Source organism: Misgurnus anguillicaudatus, chromosome 14 (genome assembly GCF_027580225.2).
Source record: "Misgurnus anguillicaudatus chromosome 14, ASM2758022v2, whole genome shotgun sequence".
Taxonomy (NCBI): Eukaryota; Metazoa; Chordata; class Actinopteri; order Cypriniformes; family Cobitidae; genus Misgurnus; species Misgurnus anguillicaudatus.
Window position 1 is genome coordinate 13,249,366 of NC_073350.2, and position 13,302 is coordinate 13,262,667.

Here is a 13,302-nt window from a genome sequence, read left to right on the forward strand (position 1 = left end):
CAGGATTTTCATTTTGTGAACTATCCCTTTAATGAAGCAAAAGATCAGGAAATCTAAACTCCATGATAAACCTTAAACTTACTTCAAACAGCAGAGCTCAACACAAAGGATGTTTCGATTAATCTTTATTTACGAAGATACAGAAGATGCAAAAGTTTTCTTTTTTCTTTTGATATTTAATTAACTTTAATGACAGAGAGACTTCAACAGGTAAGGCTAAGACCGAATGCAATAAAATGTTTATTCGTTTAAGACGTACAGTAACAAAATGTTTAGTATGAAAATCACCAAGACAGCTATTTTGACATATGAGCATTTGTCCGTTTAAACAAAAAAGACGCGAATATGAAGTCGTTTAAGCTCTGGCTGTGCACGCGCACTATCGGATATGCGCGTCGCGCTTTCAAGTTCAATGTGGCAATCCAGTCGAATTAACAATCATACAGTAGCCTATAAAGATCACGTCAAGAATGAAAACATGGTGCTGGGTTTTGTTGTAAAAAGAACTGACAATCTTAGACTTTATTCAGTCCACAAGACAATTACCACACTTCCAGCATATACGGTGAAACTAAATCATGTAGTATTTGCAAAATGTACGACTTCACTTACATCATTTTGAAGATTCCAAGCATTATGTAGGCATGACATTTATCTTCTGATGATATGAAAAGTATTCGTTACAGTAATTTTCTGACGCGTTTTTGAAAAGACGTCACTGATGGAGAGATAACAGAACGCGCATTATGTATATTTTCTTAATTTTGTGAAAAGCACAACATTCAGTTTTATAGACACACAAAAAATGACACTTGAACGTTTTAAATGATGTATAAATCATATCTGTATGTCCAAGAGTAATCCAAGTCTCTTTGCGCAGTGATTGAAAAATAAAGAGTTTGCGCCGCGACCGCAGGGAGGGTTAATATTCATAATGTTTGTTTTTAACAATGTGCTGCGCTGCCGCACGTCGAAAATAAACATAGCGATTAAGTGAAAGTAGCGCATTAAATTTGGGGTGGCACACGGGGTGGCCAGTGACATGCCAAGGGTGTCCAGTGCCACCCTGGACACCCCTCTGGCTCCGCCACTGTTCCTTCGTGTTCATCAGATTTATATTTTTTTACAGTTTAAAAACACTGTATTTTACACAAAATAAGATTATTAAACACCAAAAGAGACACTCAAACATGAAATTTAAACATGGTGACTCGCCAATAACTTCTAATCTCATTGGTGCTTTTGAAACACAACAAAATGTAGGTATACATTTTTATGACAAAACAATGGCATTTATTTGAAGGAAATACATGGAAATTTTCGCTACAGGTCACACTATCAATAAAGACCCAAGTGACGTACAGTTACACTGATGTTAAATCTATCGACATAAACATGCACACTAGCATAGTGTTGACCAGATATATGCTAGCTCTGTGTGATACCTTAATCAATTAAACAACGTTGCACCTATACATGTCTTTAAGGTTAAAATTACACAATGTACAAAGCTGCTTTTAGGGAGTGATACATCAAACATGTAAAAACACTACAGTAAACTGGATTCCTACTGGTAATTATGATGGAAAATGTTGAATACTGAACTAAATAAAACTAGGATTTATAAGTTGTATCCATGGCCCTACAACCTTGTCCCTATTACTGACCCCATTTAAAAAGAAACTTACTAAACCTTTAAGGCGGCGTAAACTTCATTCAATGCTGGTTGTTTAAAACAAAAAACCATACTTGTTAAAACAAAGTTGAAACAACCTTTTACATAAAATCAGACAAATTATAAAAATAACATACTGTTAAATGCAAAACAAACTTTTAATGTCCACACAATATAAAACGCAAAAAAACAACATGCTTATTTCTTAACATCTTAGATGTGACAATACTTGCCGTTTCAGACTCAAACTTATAAATCTGCAAAACTAAACACCCGAAGGGCTCAAGCGTTACACTCCAAGATCTTTGGTCCTTCAAACTTTTCTTTCCCCTTACAGATTGTTTTTATATTTACAAACGTCTTTAAGAGGTGAGGATATGTAGTTTGAACTGACAGACAATTTCTAAACTCTTCATGTCTTAATGAAACAGAAAACTGGACATTTGAATCCTGTGTAATTAAAAGAAAGGTTGCAAGGTAAGAGCAACAACGCCATGACATCTTTAAGGCATCCCAACAGTGCACACAAAAAAACCTTTGAACTCCTGGATATATATTTGTGACTTACATCATCCAGGGCTGAAGAAATGACGATCAAACAGTCATCGGGGGATAAATCTTTACATATTATGCTCAACCTTAGAGTAAAACACTAGCACAACTATTCACCCCAACAAAGTTGCATGAATACGTTTATGTAGACGGTCAACAACAACTGAAATCTTGAGAACAAACCTTACTAAACTTCCAGATTTTCTTATAACACAAAAAAAGTGCCTTTACTTGTGAGACTTGCTGGTTTTAAATGACACTTGCAGGACTTTGTCCCCCAGGCGGTATCCGTTCAGGCTAGCGATAGCCATTGCTGCTTCCTCGTAATTTGTCATCGTAACGAACCCAAACCCTTTGCATTTGTTGGTATTAAAGTCACGAATGACCTTGACGTTTGTGACGGCACCGAAAGGACCAAACATCTGCCACAGGATGCCTTCATCTGCATCCTGACCCAAATTATAGATGAAGATACACCAGCCAGAGGTAGAGCCACTTGCCACGTTCATGCCAGAGACGCCACCCATGTGGTCAACACTCATGGGTGAAAACCTGTAAGAGCACGAGAACAATTCATTAGAAGAGCAACTACAGGATATGTAGGAAAACTAAGCACTTAAGGCTGAAGTATGGTCCATTTTTTACACGTACGCAATTTCGTCATCAGAAGAGTGCGGGCATACTGTATGGGCACGGACAGATTTTTGTACATTGTACGCATAAGTCGCACAATGGCCCTACAGAAGAATGTAGTATGTAGCACAGGAGATTAGAGCCCGACCGATTTATTCTTTTGACGATTTTATCGGCCGATATGAGCATGTCGCAGATATATCTGTATCGGTGTATAAGCCGCAGATATGCAGCCGATATGAATGTTTTTCACAGAACACATTAAATGCTTTTGAAAGATGTAAGTACTTGTTTGTCCAGCAGAGCGCGCCCTACTGGTTGCTAATGTCGACCCAGGTCATTCACTGTAGTGACAGCAGCCAACCTCCCACCCCCTTCACTTCAGTCAGTCTCTCAGTTCAGGTGGCGGCAGTCACGCGATTTCTTCACAACATTTTAACACCTGGTGTTAAGATGCGCTTGGTCGATTGAATTATAAGAGGACGAGAGAGACACACATTCCTGTTTACAGTTGTTGTTTTTAATCAGTCTCTTTTGCCCACTTGTGAGTTGTTAACGCAAGCGGAAGAAATGACGCGAGGCAGAGAAAAGACACGTTTAAACTGGCGTGCAGTAGGGCTGGGTATTGTTAGGAATTTCACAATTCAATTCGATTTCGATTCTTGAGGCTTCGATTCAATTCGGTTCGATTCAATTCTAAATTGATTTACATACTTCGGTATCGATTCAATAATAAGTAAATACACAAGCAATTAAGTACCCGAGTTAGGGATGGGCGATATGCCCTAAAATCCATTTTGCGATATACATTGCAGCCTCTTGCGATAGCGATATGTATTGCGGAATGATGCTTTTAATAGACTCGTTTCAGAACACGTTATAAAGACCCTTAGAAAAAGTGTTTAAGTCCATAATGCCAATTGCGCGTGAAACAGCAGTTAACTTATGTGTGATCTACCGGCATTGCCTTTGCAATTGACTGGTCGCTGACGCTTTCAGCCATGTTTATTCAAAATGACGAATATGATTATGCGTTGCAGCCGGCAGCAGCTCGTGGCTCTAAATTTCACGGGTTGATAGCGTCATCAACATGCATTATCGCGATAGTGCAATAGAATAAAAATCTCTATCGTATGCCAATTTTGTATCGTTTATATTGCATATTGTTTATATTGCCCATCCCTAACCTGAGTATATTTTTTAATAATGTGTGTAGTATTACTAATGTTTGATCACGTTGATGGTGAAGGCTTGAAAGAAGTGCTGCTGTTTGCCATCTTTGATCTTTCTGTTTTGATAAAGCACGTCTTGTACAGTGCTGAACGCTCTCACTAGAGTGTTGCCCACAGCGGCGCTACTTGAATATATTGAATTGAGAAACAAATAATTGCAATGCATTGATGAATCGATATTTTTACCCAGCCCTAGCGCGCAGTCTGTGGGAGTTCAGCTGCTTGTGTTTTTACTGAACATGCTCATTTAAAAGCAATTGATTAAATAAGCTCACACAACTTTACATACTCGCTAAATAAAAGAGGCGGAGAGAAGACGCTTTAGTTTTATAAAAGTTTAAAGCAACACTATGTAGTTTCCATGTAAAAATGACTTACAGCTCCCCCATGTGGTTGAAAAGCGCAACAGTGCCTGGTATCAGACCCTCTTCTGCAGGCAGGGGGAGGGGCGGGGCTGTGTGCTCTACCCTCCACTGCCACTTTCAGAGTGTGCTTGCAGCAGCTAGGAGGTTGCTCAGGGTGCAGCAACAGTACAATTTGTCCAGTTAAAAGTTGTTCTATCACTGAAATAATTTTAGAGACATGATTTAAAGATAAAAAACTACATAATGTTGCTTTAAAGTCCCGGCAGAACACTGTGAGCTCGCTTCATAAAAACGTTGTGCAGTACATTAAAAATAAGCCTACATCAGTATGTTGTCAGTCAAGCATTGTCGTCTTAACAGTAAGTTTTTAATTTGTGAAGTACATAACTTACTGTAAAGCAAATAAACAAATGACTATAAAGCACTATTCGGACAGGATTAGTTTTCCAAACAACGTTTGAGTTTCAGCGTGTCCCCCCAGGACGTCTGTGATTTTATGTACCGATTCGGACGGGATTAAAATGATGCGGGCTATTCCAGAGATGGGAGTGTCTGTTTCATGCATTTGGGCGTTGCAGTAGAACGTGCTCTGGATACGCGTGTTTGTAATGTTTAATATCTTGCTTTAAATGTAAAATTATGACAGAACATGTAATTTATTAATTTAATTTTAACAAATCAAAATAAAATATACAAATCCTACTAAAGTAACGTTAGCCTACGTGTTTTATATAATTGTCTGCTTATAACAAACACAAAGAAATGAAGAAATAATGATTACTAAAAATGTATTATCTTTATTAATTAACATTAACATTCCGGAATTGAACAACTTTAAACTGAGTTTCTTATAATGTTAATGATATTACAGTGTTTATTCTTAACAGTGCATGATATTCAGCTCGTCTTGATTTAATTACTTAGTTTTTTTGCATTCAGCAAAATATTCATATCTGAATGAATGGGACTCAGGAAATACAATAAACGCACATTAGTAAGACCTTATGGCAGATCACATTGGCCAAAACACGAAATGAACCAGCGTTTTCAAAAGATATTGTGGGCAAACACAGACATTTGCATCCGGACGGGATTAAAAACACAGAGGATCCCCCTGTAAAACTAATCCCGTCCGAATAGGACTTAAGTTTCCGTTTTCAAAATAAGCTCAATATAACATTATTCTCAACAAAACTGACAATGATTTAAGTTATATTTTTTTCTGTTTGTGTTTTTTAGTTATTTATAATAAGTCAAGTTTACAGTTTTATATCAGAATCATTTTGAATAATAAAGTTTGTTAACTTATTGTTAACACACCTGCCTATATACATATCTTTGTCACGTTATTTTAAGTGTCTGATCACCACATTTGTGAGTGATCATTGCAAAAACGTATTTATATATAGTATATAGTGTATTATATGTACAGTAGCCTACTGTAGTATAATATACTGTAGTATATGTGTACTGTACTATAATAAACACAAAGAATATCGGCCGATATATCGTTATCAGTCTTTTTTACTCCCTAATATCGGTATCGCCCCCCCAAAAAATGCATATTGGTCGGGCTCTACAGGAGATGATGATGCATTTTTTTCGCAGCACATTTCCGTCAAACGTCTGTGTACACGTACAAGTTACATAAACCATGTGTTGATTTTTATAGTTTTGGAATCCATTCAGCTAATCTCCGGGTCTGGCCCTAGCACTTTTAGCATAGCTTAGCATAATCCATTGAATCGGATTAGACCATTAGCATTGCGCTTAAAAATAACCAAAGAGTTTCAATATTTTTCCTATTTTAAAACTGGACTCTTCTGTAGGTTTATCGTGTACTAAGACTGACAGAAAATTAAGAGTTAGCAATTTTCTAGGTCGATATGCTATGAACTATACTCTCATTCTAGCGTAATAATCAAGGACTTTGCTGATGTAACATGACTGCAGAAGGCGTAGTGATATTACGCACTGCACGAAAATATGCCCCTGCTATTGAAAGTAACCAAGGGGGCTATTTTCGGGAAGTGCATAATATCACTACGCCTCCTATAGCTATGTTACATCAGCAAAGTCCTTGATTATTACGCCAGAATGAGAGTATAATTCATAGCCATATCTGCCTAGAAAATCACAACTTTTAATTTTCAGTCGGTCTTAGTACACGATAAGAGTCAAGTTTTAAATAGGAAAAATATCAAAACTCTTTGGTTATTTTTTAACCAAAAAGCAATGCTAACGCTAATGATCTAATCAGATTCAATGGATTGTGCTAAGGTATGCTAAAAGTGGTTGCGCCAGACTCGGGGATAAGCTGAATGGATTCCAAAACGGTAATGTTAAACTCTAGGGGAGCTGGAAAATGAGCCTATTATTATACATAACATGTATACATAATTTAAACTAAAATCTAGATTTTCACCAAATGACACAAATGCAATATACAGTTCTCACCTAAAGCGTTGTGCCTGATGGTGAACGGGTCCTCCGAAGCGACGGGACTGAGTATGATACAGCTGAGAGAGCATCTGGGTATTCTTGGTCTGGTTAGGATTAGCAGCAAACTTCACTGTGATTGGTTCAGAGGCACCGGGTGGTTTGGAGCCGTTCAGATTTTTGATAGCTTCATCTGCTTCAGACCTCTTATCAAACCGAATGAAAGCTACTCCACGTGACAGGCCTAACAAAGATGAGAAACATCTTATAACCTTTTGTTCTTACCTATATGAAGGTTAAAGAAATGTGTGCCATGCATTAAAAATCATCATTACCTGAAGCCTGATCGACCAGCACACGAGAGTTTATGATGCGTCCATAACGGGTAAACATGTCCTCGACATCCTTCTGTGTCATCGTCTTGGGTAAACCACTGATGTACAGATTGGCATCTTTGATGCTGTCAGAACTCGGCCGGGCGTAAGAGACCTAATTTAACGGAGATAAAATCTCATGAAAGACCGTTCGATTCATTATATAAAAAAACAGCTATAAAATGTCTCACTTTTGATCCCATTACTGGTAAAACAGTGTGGTTCCATTGTGTAACCAAAAAGTAATCTTACCTCTTAAACAAAAAGTAAATTAAATAAAATCACAATGATATTCTACATGTCATGGTATAACACAGTTATATATTATATGCCTACAAAAAGAAAAGGGACAACTTTCAGTTTGAATTAAAACTTTAAAAAGATCAAAAATAAGTAAATAAAAAAAAATGTGGGACTTAGGTGCAGGGCTTGTGTTCGGCACAATTTCATACTCAAGCAAATGACTGCTAACGTTCACCCCCTTGATGTTATACTAAAACTTCCTAATTGCAAGACTTTGTCTTTGGTCACTAACTTCAGTATAATCCTGTACCGAAATAAAACCATGCCAAGTCATCAAGTGCAGCCAATCATACATATTGTAATCTAAATACGTCAAACATCATAAAAATAAATAAAGCAAATAAAAAAAGACTGGAAAAGAACTTAAAAAAAAATTACTCATAAAGATGAAGTTCATTGCTTACAGAGAGCAGGCAGGACTGGAAACACTGCCCTTTACTGCTTGATGTCTAGTTGAACAACATGGCACATCTATAATTTAACACATGGATACAGAAACACCTCTTTTGCACGTTACCTTGATAGTTTTAGACTGTAGTCTCAGGCCATTGAGTGTATTGATTGCCCTTTCTGCATCACTAGGGTTAACATAGTTAACAAATCCGTACCCTAAACTGTGGCCTAGAGAAAACAAAAGGAAAAACAAAACAAAATAAAAATAACAAACGTTTGTCCACATCCTGCAGTCTAGTCTCTCCGCACAAAAGAAAACAACCGTACAAGCTTATCTTAAAAAAAAAATAATTACATTCTTAAAGGAAAAACAGTCCGTGTCCAAAACAACTAAACGAATTTGACATTCGGAAAGAAATGGTTGTAATACAGAAAAAACACAAATAACAACAAATAGTAGTTTTAAGGAAAACAAACACCTTTCATCACCTCCTTAAAATAAAACAAAAACATTAGTAGGCATTTATAAACATTTTCAGTAAATAAAATACAGAGTGAAATTTTCAAATCCACTATACATGACAATTCTACGTAAAGAGAAATGAACCCATTTATGGCATAGATGCATGAAGACGACACAACAGTGACATCATTTGGTCACTCCAGGTACTACACATTTGAAATTTGTCAATAGTCCTCAAATCCTCAAAAAAAGTAACACAAGAGCACTTGCTTCTGTATCTGGCACACTGATTGTTAGTGGAAGCACTCAAGTTGGCATTGTCCAAAAAAATATATAAACGAATTGTACCGAAAATAAATAGTATCCAGTTTTTTCAACAGTGTTTAGTTTTGTAATACTTTACAGAAAAAAAAAACATTCCCAGTCTTTAGCTTAAGACTAACCAAAACTAAACTATTGTAGGACGACAAAAATAAAAATCGGACAAAACCATCTTTACACCTTCTGTAATAGGAAAATAAATAAAGTGAGCAAAGCATTTATTGCCACATTTACAAGACAACAGTGGACAGCGTGAAATACAACACTGACCCATGCTTCAATAAACTATTGAAAAGAAAACTAAAGCTCACCTTAATATCAAATAAAGACATTTAAAAAAGAAAAAGTACTGGAAAATGCGTATTTTTAACCCTGAAAATAAAAAACCAAATCAACAACAACAAAAAAATCACTTGTACTGTTGCTTTAAAGTGCTGAAATGAGACCTCAACAAAAGAAGGTGTGTTTGTGAGTGTAAGAAAGTAAAAAGAATAAAAAAAGGCTATTCACCATTCTGTTGAGCTTGGGGAGACCTACCCGCCATCTTGTCCCTTATGAGTTTGGCGGACTCAACCTCGCCAATGCTGCTAAACAGACTGCGAAGCTCCTCCTGACTCATGTTCTGGGGCAGGTAGTTCACGATCAGGTTGGTTTTGGCATCACTTGCCTTATCACCCATGTGGTCCTCATACCCGTTTGGCATGTCGTAAATGTCTTGCTGTATAAATATGAACATGCAGAAGCAAGCCATCAGATTTTGAAAACCGTTATATAGACAAAAACAAATATAATCTAACTGCTATTAAATGGGACATTTCACAAGACTTTTTTAAGATGTCAAATAAATCTTTTGTGTCATTAGAGTGAGTATGTGAAGTTCTAGCTAAAAAAAATACCATATAGATAATTTATTATAGCGTGTTAAAATTGCCACTTTGTAGATGTGAGCAAAAATGTGCCGTTTTTGGGTGTGTCCTTTAAAATGCAAATGAGCCAATCTCTGCACTAAATGGCAGTGCTGTGTTTGGATAGTGCAGATTAAGGTGCGGTATTATCCCCTTCTGGCATCACAAAGGGAGCCAAATTTCATGACCTATTTTTTACATGCTTGCAGTAGGGCTGTGTATCGCCAACAATTTCACGATACGATATGTATCCCGATACAATGGTCCCGATACGATGCGCATCACGATACAAGACTATTTTGAATTACATTTTTTGTTCAGAATTAAGTAACATTATTATTATTATTATTATCTGTTTATTGTACATTGAATAAGCAGTGTTGTAACAGTTGTGTTTTTGGCTTTCATTTATTAGGTTTTGGGGTAACATAGAAATGCTTAAAATCCAAGAGTTAGTACTTATGTTTTTTTTTAAGCAGTTTTACAAAGATAGTGCCTTACTCTAGGCATTATATGTGTCTCTCATTATTCTATATCTATGAATATATCTATAAACATGCAGTCAGAGTTAATACTATTTAGTAGAAATCAGATTATTAATGTGACAGCTATAGTTTGAAGTAGTTCTGTATCTCTTCTCTAGACGTACAGTTTTCACATGCAAATCTGTGTCGTATTTCTTCTCTAATGCATTAGTACTGTTTTATAAGAGAGTGTCTAATAAAGCCCTTTGCAGTAGTATAGGCTAAGACATCAGCGTTTTCATACTGAACTCATTGATTTTAAATACCCGCGCGCTATGCAGACACATGCGCCAGCGAGACAGACATGCAAAGTGAAAGTATACTCCGCTACCTTTAACTCTACGTACTCCACGGGACACAAGCGTCCTTTCCATATGGATCACGGATCAACAGCGATTCGTCACGTTACTTTCAAAAGTGCATCCAAATCGATACGGAAAGTGCTGTATGACAATGTATCGTTGTATCGCTATTTTGAACACAGCACTAGCTTGCAGAGTAAGTTACTGGGTTTATCTTTTTTACATTTTCTAGGTTGATAGAAGCACTGGAGACCCAATTATAGCACTTAAACATGAAAAAGTCATTTTCAGGATATGTCTCCTTTAAGTGTGAGCTTAATGATTCAAACCTCAAAATAGTTGGTATGCAAACCTGCTGCTGGAGACTCTCAATGGTAAAACTAGACCATTCAGGTATTTCTCACCAAATTTTGTATTACAGAATTAGGTTAGTATAGAAGTAGGTGATTTCGGACGCTGGGATGATCTTACCTTTACGACAGGTGCATTCTTTTCTCTTTCATTTCCCTGGCTTTGAACCTCACAAACCTGCGGCAAAAAAACAGTGTTACAACATCATTGAAATATAGTCCTAATAACTTCAGGTTCACTAAACAAAAGCATCTTGCGGTTTTAAGGATAATGTAAAAAGTTGTTAAAATCATTTTGCTACGTCTACTAATCGTGTGAAAAGTTAATTACACAAAATAATTAAAGATGCACCGACATATCGGCCAATAAAAGCAATTTTTTCACACTATGGTGTTGTTTTTAGTGTTAAGAACAGCCAAAAGTCATGGCCGATATATCCTGTCATTCAAAAGAGAACAGGAAAATGCAATGAATTTGAGCTCTGTGTAGAAAAAAACTGTAAAGAAACATTACTAACTTAATGTTTAAATATTAATGGTCATCATTATATGAATAACATCAGAAAATGTTATCTCTAAAAAAAATTCATGCAAGTTAAATATCCACAAAGCTAGAGGTATCGTTATATATGAGTATGAATAATCTGTAACTGTAATTTGTGGAAAAATGTCATATCGGTGCATCTCTAAAAAAATAATACATTTACATGTATTATCCATAGTGACTTACAAAAAAACCATTTAACATTTTTTGACATATTTTGTCCAAACAGTCAACAATAAGCATAGTCTACAACGTTAAGTTACGAGAAGTAAAGTAGTACTCACTTTCAAATATCTTATGTGTCCTCTTCTGACGGCCATGTAGACAATTTAAAGGTCCAAAATGCAAACTGAAAGATACATTAAAAACATTATAAAAGACGCAGCTTCCAAACGTGGCACTTATCAGTATTTTACAATCACACGTATATCCTAGAAGTTACCACATTTAAACATTATGGTGAAATGAAAACCCATTCACAAAGTACTCACCGCCACAAACATTCATTCAATACAATTCGCCTACAGAACCTGGCATTGTTAAACTGCACAATGTGGCCGGCCTAATATTAAATCACTTGTGAGCCGCAATCTTTAATATGCAAAAGCATGACTGTTGTGATAGAGTACGTGATTTAAATGTTTATTCGAGTGGTTTAAATGTGAGTTTAGCTCGCTTTTTGAGGCCTACTAACGTTAGCGTCCGAGCTAACGGTTGGGCCTTATGGGCGCGTGAAGCCCGCACACTCCTGCAAGAGCGTATTTACTTTAAAATGCACGTACAACACGAGTGTAGTTTTCATATCGATGAACGACTTACCTTAGTTTCCTTAATTCCCGAGCTGCGTTCGAGTTAAGCAAGTCAGCAGTCGTTAGGTTCTCAAAGCGATGGTCAAGTCTACCTGTCTCACGCCCTCATGCACAACAACGAGACTGCGCTGCGCAGAACGTAACGCGCAGGAGCGGAAGTTAACCCCGCCTCCTCCTGTGTCATTTCCGAAATGGTGCACATGCAATGCAAATAAAACATTTACAAAATAAATAAATAAATAAAACATTTACAAAATAAATAAATAAATAAAACATTTACAAATACACGAACCAAAGGTTACATAGTATAGTTATGAAGCCTATTATAGAATCGTATATGTACTACACCATACATGCAACTAAATTTTTAGATTTTCTTATTGAATTTACATATGTGCCAACATCTTTTACAAAAATAATAAAAGAAGGATTTTTTGTTTAAAATTTACATTTATAAATGTAATGTCAAGAAAGAGTAATAGATTAATAAATGTACAATTTAAAGGGTTTAATTTCTGAGAGTCACCAAAAATAACATTGTCTGGGTAATACAGAATTTTGACTAAATTTGTATACAAAATTTGAAAAATCAACCCAAAATACTTTAGTCAATTTCAAATAAAATGAAAAATTGTTTCATCAGCCTCATACCATATTACCATCATAAAAACCGTTATTAAGCTTATAGCAAGTTTATGATTTACTGTGTATATGAATAATTTTAAGAGTAACTAAAAGAAAATTTTTTAAAGAAGCCCAATATTTAAAATTTTCCCACACCATAAAAAAAGAGATTTGTTTATTTTATAATTTTGTTTTTACAGGCCAAATTATTAAATGCTGTTTATGGAAATTAGATACATATAAGATTAATTTAGAAGTGTCATAAATACAATGGAATGAAAAGTGTAAAACACTAACAAAATAAAAAATATAATTTGGAATAAAATTCCAAAAAGATGCAGGGTCTTTCAGAAATAATTGTATCCATTTCATTTTGAAAGAGTTAAGAGTAGAAAAATCTACTAGCTTAAATCCCCATTGATGCGCAGCTTTCAATAAGTCCAATGTCAAACACCAAAATTAACTGTTTGGAATAAAAAACTAAATAAAACACT

General features: G+C 35.8%; 1 protein-coding gene across 4 annotated transcripts; it reads right to left on the reverse strand.

The window, feature by feature from the left end:
• Positions 1-1,270: 1,270 nt before the first annotated feature.
• On the reverse strand, positions 1,271-12,352 carry elavl1b (ELAV like RNA binding protein 1b). Of its 4 annotated transcripts, none has more exons than XM_055184769.2 (8): positions 12,195-12,352; positions 11,660-11,724; positions 10,953-11,009; positions 9,288-9,468; positions 8,091-8,194; positions 7,232-7,385; positions 6,915-7,140; positions 1,271-2,779 (listed from the first exon to the last, which is right to left on the reverse strand). In XM_055184769.2, the coding sequence occupies exons 2-8, from the start codon at positions 11,693-11,695 to the stop codon at positions 2,455-2,457; spliced, it is 1,083 nt and encodes a 360-aa protein (XP_055040744.1). In that variant the 5' UTR covers positions 11,696-11,724; positions 12,195-12,352; the 3' UTR covers positions 1,271-2,454. The 4 variants fall into 4 exon arrangements, with proteins under 4 accessions (XP_055040744.1, XP_055040743.1, XP_055040747.1 ...); XM_055184768.2 differs by having other exon boundaries at positions 9,261-9,468; XM_055184772.2 differs by lacking the exons at positions 8,091-8,194; positions 10,953-11,009; positions 11,660-11,724; positions 12,195-12,352 and having other exon boundaries at positions 9,288-9,427.
• Positions 12,353-13,302: the final 950 nt, after the last annotated feature.

Excerpts from the sequence above, each read along its gene's own strand:
- elavl1b (XM_055184768.2), bottom strand. The coding sequence starts at position 11,695 with ATGGCCGTCAGAAGAGGACACATAAGATATTTGAAA. Across the intron at positions 8,195-9,260 it reads TCCCCAAGCTCAACAGAATG|GCCACAGTTTAGGGTACGGA; the intron begins GTGAATAGCCTT and ends TGTTTTCTCTAG. Across the intron at positions 2,780-6,914 it reads CATCAGGCACAACGCTTTAG|GTTTTCACCCATGAGTGTTG; the intron begins GTGAGAACTGTA and ends GTGCTCTTACAG.